The sequence below is a fragment of the Nicotiana tabacum genome, chromosome 16 (genome assembly GCF_000715075.1).
Source record: "Nicotiana tabacum cultivar K326 chromosome 16, ASM71507v2, whole genome shotgun sequence".
NCBI classification, from domain to species: domain Eukaryota; kingdom Viridiplantae; phylum Streptophyta; class Magnoliopsida; order Solanales; family Solanaceae; genus Nicotiana; species Nicotiana tabacum.
This window is the reverse complement of record NC_134095.1, coordinates 7,634,069-7,639,909: the sequence shown is the minus strand read 5'-3', so window position 1 is coordinate 7,639,909 and position 5,841 is coordinate 7,634,069. Positions and strand designations below refer to the sequence as shown.

The 5,841-nt window shown below is 34.1% G+C and overlaps 1 protein-coding gene across 1 annotated transcript; it reads left to right on the top strand.

Annotated features, from left to right (window-relative positions):
* The first annotated feature begins 796 nt into the window (after positions 1-796).
* LOC107783849 (strychnine-10-hydroxylase) lies at positions 797-3,980 on the top strand. Its single transcript, XM_016604875.2, has 3 exons — positions 797-1,510; positions 1,876-2,195; positions 3,216-3,980. Exons 1-3 carry the CDS (start codon positions 895-897, stop codon positions 3,837-3,839), a joined length of 1,560 nt encoding a protein of 519 aa, XP_016460361.2. The 5' UTR covers positions 797-894; the 3' UTR covers positions 3,840-3,980.
* Positions 3,981-5,841: the final 1,861 nt, after the last annotated feature.

The window sequence follows — 5,841 nt, the reverse complement described above, 5'->3', positions numbered from 1 at the left end:
TAGTAGGAGAAATATAAAAGCGTCAATTAATACATTCAATATACTATGATAGACGAGAAATATAATATTATAAATGTGCAATGAATGCAAGAAATGATGATACTTATAGTATTAAGGAACTGTCACCCAATGATTGTGTGATTGGGTATCTTCTTTTTCTAATGGCGTGAAGGAATATGCAGCTGAAATGAATGTGGAATCTTCAAATCTATGGATGAAAGTTAAACAACATGTACTTGAGTAAAGCGAATAAGAGAAATCTTTTGTTTCTCTCCCTTTTTACTTTACAATGTATCTCTTAGTTTATAAAAGGCAGATCCCCCTTTTGTTCACTATCTCCCCCTATTTATAAGGGTTATTTTCAAAAAACCCTAAAAAGTACAACACAAGGAATATCCAAAAGGCATATTTTTCCTGTCTTTTCCTAAACTTAAACGACCGTTGCTGTCTTATTTCTGTTGCCTGCTTTCGGTCGTCGTCCTCTATTACAACAACTTTTAGTCGTTGTTTTGTGGGGCCCCCGTCCCATACCTTGCTTATCCGTTGTCGTGGTTGCCAAATTTGAGCCTATACAAACCCTTCATAAAAAAGTGGATTTATAATCTTGAAAAATAAAGTAAATTTTCAATTCCAAATAATGACATCATCGTGCTAAAAGCTTTTGCGCGAAGTCAAACTCTTTGACATCTGTTAGTTTTTTTTTGTTATACTAACAATTGTTGACCAGCCGCCATCACTCCCGTGATACAATTTTCTTTCTTTTTTGTTAATTGAATATAAAAATTTTAATCTTGTAGACTGCAATTCTTGGTATACTGGTTATCTATCAATTACAAACTTTCTCCCACTTCTGAATTTACAGAACAGCAACTACATAACCAATTAATTATAGCCATGGATTTGTTTTTCATTGCAATTACACTAGCTTCCTCCTTTCTTGTTTCCTTCTTTCTTTTCAAACAATTTTTCTCAGCTAAAACGCAGAACAGAAAAGTACCTAAAGCTGCCGGAGCATGGCCAATTATTGGCCATCTTCACCTTCTCAATGGATCTCAAATGCCTCACAAAATTTTTGGCCATATGGCAGAAAAATATGGACCCATTTTCCGAATAAAGCTTGGAGTAAATCAAGTTGTAGTGGTTAGTGATGCAAAAATAGCCAAAGAATGTTTCACCACAAACGATATGGCCTTTGCCAATCGGCCTAAATCCATAGCTTCAGAGATTATAGGCTACAATTATGCCATGTTTGGGCTTGGTCCTTATGGGCCGTACTGGAGAGAGATTAGGAAGATAGCCACAATTGAGTTTCTTTCCACTAGGCAAGTTGAGATTTCTAGTCACATTAGAGAATTAGAAGTAAAATCAGCTATCAAAGAGATATATGAATACTGGTTGAAGAGCAAGAGCAGTAGTTTAAATGTTGCTGTAAAAATAGAGATGAAGGAATGGTTTGGGAACTTAATTATGAACACCATGGTGAAGATGTTATTCGGAGTACGATACACAGGTATTTGCTTAATTCCTAGTTTGGGTAGTGATAAATTTGATGTATAGTTACTCCCTCGATCTCAAATTATCTGTCGTTCGAATTTTAGCTCCACCTCTGCATGTCATGTCTTGAATCCATATATAGTTTTAAAGACTTCAGAACTTTGAACCCAGAGACAGTGGCAGAGTCACCATAGGCTATGTCAAATTTACGCCTCATTGTCGGAAAATTATATGGTATAGCTTGGCTAAACATTTACTTTTATGTATATATGTTGAATCCACTTAGCATCTTTGTGTATTTACTATTTTATATTTTGACACATGAAATTTGTGGTTTCGCTACTGCCTATAGATATTAAATTCCCGATCCGCCTCTTATAGGTAAGGAAGAAGAAGAAAGAGGTAGAGCTCACAAAGCAATAAGAAGATTTTTTGAATTGATGGGAGTATCAGCTGTGGCTGATTTTTTACCATATTTAAGATGGCTTGATATAGGAGGCCATGAGAAAGCCATGAAAGAGACTGCTAATGAAATGGACAGTCTTGTTGAAGAATGGTTAGCAGAGCACAGAAGACAGAGGGAATTAAGAGGAATAAAATATGGAGATGAAGAAGATTTAATGGATGTTATGTTGTCCATTTGTGAAGACAGAGATCTTCCTGGTTTTGATGCTGATACCATTATCAAAGCTACATGTTTGGTACGTTCTTCGTTATCTCCTACAAATTACAGCTAACTTAGTCCTAAATTGTTCTGTTTTTCCACTTAAAAACCGATTATGTGAAAGATAAAATGATGGTAACGTGACATTGTATAGCCGCTTTCAAAATAATAGGCAAAAAAATGTATATTTTTTTGTATATATATACCTTCCATATGCTATATAAAAAATTTATACAAATTTTATACTTTTTCGGCTACTGAATGTAAATAGTTTCTGGCGCGGGCTAAAAGTGAAAAAACCCTAAAATGATTAAGAAAGTAATCCAGAACTATCTGCAACAATCAGTTCAATATTACCAGCTACAGCGTATAATATATGTACTCTCTAAAATGCTGCTGCACCAATATTGAATCCTTCAAAACTATACTGCTTTTGGAGGACATACATATTTGAAGTGTCCGAACAACATTGCATGCAACATATAATAATTTAAATCTTTTGACAGATCATTAATATGATAATTCTCTAATTCATTATTCTGCTATTTATTGTTCTGACTATAAATAGATGTCCATCTATACGTTTTTCCTGGTTGTCCTCATACTGTTGTGTTTGGTGTGGTTGGCTCAGCAATCAGCAGGTACCAATAGTGGCGAAGACAGAAATTACGTCAAGGGTGTTCAAACATGAAAAAAGTAAAACAAATCTCCGACAAAGGTTGTTCAATATATATTATATACTTCGAAAACCTAATATTTTACTTATATACTCAATTGACCACCTTTACTAGAGTGTAGCTTCACCCCTGGGCACTGACACCATGATCGAAACACGTTTCTTTTGCTCTAAACTATTTCTGTTCCTCTACTTAAAAGTTTCAATAAGATTTGCTTAGTAAGTAACCGTTAGATTGGTATCTTATAATATGACATAGTTAAACTAATTGTAAACTTGTTTAAAATGTCCGTGCATATAAATAAGATGTTTTTAATTATTAATCTTACTATTGTGGAATGTGGAGCTGATTGCTGAAATTTTTGGGTTTGGCTTTGGTAGGCTCTGCAATCAGCAGGAACAGACACCACGATCGTAACGCTAACATGGACTTTATCTTTAATCCTAAATAACTACCAAATACTGAAAAAGGCTCAAGATGAATTAGATGCTCATGTTGGGAAGCACAGATGGGTTCAAGAGTCAGATATCAAGAACTTGGTTTATCTTCAAGCTATTGTTAAAGAAGCATTACGTTTATATCCAGCTGCACCACTCTTACTACCCCACGAGTGTATAGAAGATTGTGATATTAGTGGTTACGATATACCAAAAGGAACTCGCTTATTAGTGAACATATGGAAGATTCATTACGATCCAGATTTATGGCCAAATCCTGAGGAGTTTAAGCCAGAGAGGTTCTTGACGACACATAAGGATGTCGATGTTAGAGGAAATCACTTTGAGTTGATTCCATTTGGTAGCGGAAGAAGAATGTGCCCTGGAATTTCTATGGGACTTCAGGTTGTGCAATATGTATTAGCTGTACTTTTGCAGGGGTTTGAAATAAAGAGGCCTTCAGATGAACCAATTGATATGAGTGAGAGCTTTGGATTGACAATCCTTAAAGCTTCTCCTCTCGAAATTCTTCTTGCTCCTCGCTTGGCTCCCAACCTTTACGAATGAAAATGCTAATGAAGTTGTGTTTCATGCCACATGAAACAAATTTCAAGTTATTTCAAGAAATATGTAAGCTTGTGTACAATTACAAGAAAATAACTTTTTGCGTACTTTTGATTTTAATTTCTTTGATTATTATCGTGAAAATGCATAAGTATCCCCTTGAACTAAGACCAAAGTCCAAACTATACACCTTACCTTTGCAGAGGTCCTATCACCCCCCGAGCTTTTTTAAAATAGAATAAATAACCCTGAAACTGATAACCAAATTTTTGGCAGGCAGTGAATACACGCGCTGCCACTAGGACTGTGCATAATTTGATAAATACCGAATTACCGTACCGAAACCGAAAATTTTGGTATTCGATATTCGATATTTTGGTATTCAGTATGGTATTTGGTTTAAGTTTTAAAAAAGAATGGCTATTAGATATTGTATTTGTTATTTTAAAATGAAATACCGAAATATTGATACCGTACCGAAATATATATTGTATTACACAATACACATTTTATTAATTATAACATAAATATAAGAAATCTAAAAAATTTCTTTCCTTTATTCTCTAAGTTCATCAATTAATTCTCTAATTATTTTCTCTCTCTAGGTTGGTATTTGTTGGTAATGGACAAAACTTTTGTCAACAAACATTTTAGTTTTGTACTTTTGAGTGCTTTAATTAAGAATATTACCGTCGACGACTCTATGTACTAGTTAGTATTCACTCCGAATAAACCGAATTTGCCGAACCGAATAAACTGAAACCAAAAGGAGAAAAACCGAACCATACCGAATTTAATTAGGTACAGTATTGGTATAGCATTTTACAAAACCGAATACCGAAAATACCGAACCGAAATGTCTAAATACCATACTGTACCGACCGGCGAACACCCCTAGCTGCCACGTGTCTATTTTGTAATTTTTGAATTTTTTTCTCTTTCTTTTCCTTTTTTTTCACTTTCTTTTTATCCTATTACATTTTTTATTTTTATTTTTCATTCTTTCTTCATGTTCAAAATATTCAACTGTTCATAAAGATCATTCTTTGATCCAATCTTGTTTTGATTAGAGTCTATATATGTGGTATGTTGCTTGTTTCATATTGGAATTTTAGGAACTCCATTTTTACCAGTCGGAAATTTATTGTTATCGATTGTGAGTTTCGCTTTTGATTTTATTTTTACGATAACTTCTATGTTCCAGTAGGAAGCTGGAGAGATAAGATCTCGATTTGGGTAATGATGATGATGCTGAGGTAGTGGTGCCTAGGTGAATATCAAATGAGTGAAAAATAAAAAGAAGGTAGGGGAAGGTGAAGGTGGTAGTTATCGTGTCCTGCGAGAAATAAGATTAGATGGAAAATAGAAGAAAGGAAAAATAGTTGCCTGGAGAAGGTCATCGGCATTCATGGTCTTCGCCGGGAAAGAAGAAAAGAAAATAAAGAGAGATATTTTTTTATTGTAACAGAAAATTACAAAAGTAAATTTTTCCCCACTTTTTTGCTCCTCACTCTCTCAAAGAGAGTGGAACACACTCTCTATGCCACCTCAGCATTTAGGAGATTAATAATGTTACTATTAAATAGTTTAAGGGGGTAATAGGACCCCCGCAAAATTAAGGTGTATAGTTGAAACTACGGCCTTAGTTTAGGGGTACTTATGATTTTCCCATTATTATCAAAATCCACCCCTTCAATTAAAAAAGAAAATACATAGGAAGATCTGTATATATGTGATTGCATTAATAATGCTAACTATATATATTTCCGTGTTCTCGTGAATTAGACGTTATTGGAGGTGTTAATACAAAAACCAATATAATGTGCACTCTTCCAACTCTACATCAAGATTCAAGTGTTAATTTTTTTGGCATTCTCGAAATGACCACATAAAAATCTCTTGTTGGCATAAGTGTGTCTTGTGGACAACTTTTAATATTTCAAAATTTAGAAGCTTTAACATTTAAAATAGAAATCGTTTTCAAGTTTTCAACCGAAAAGTTTTA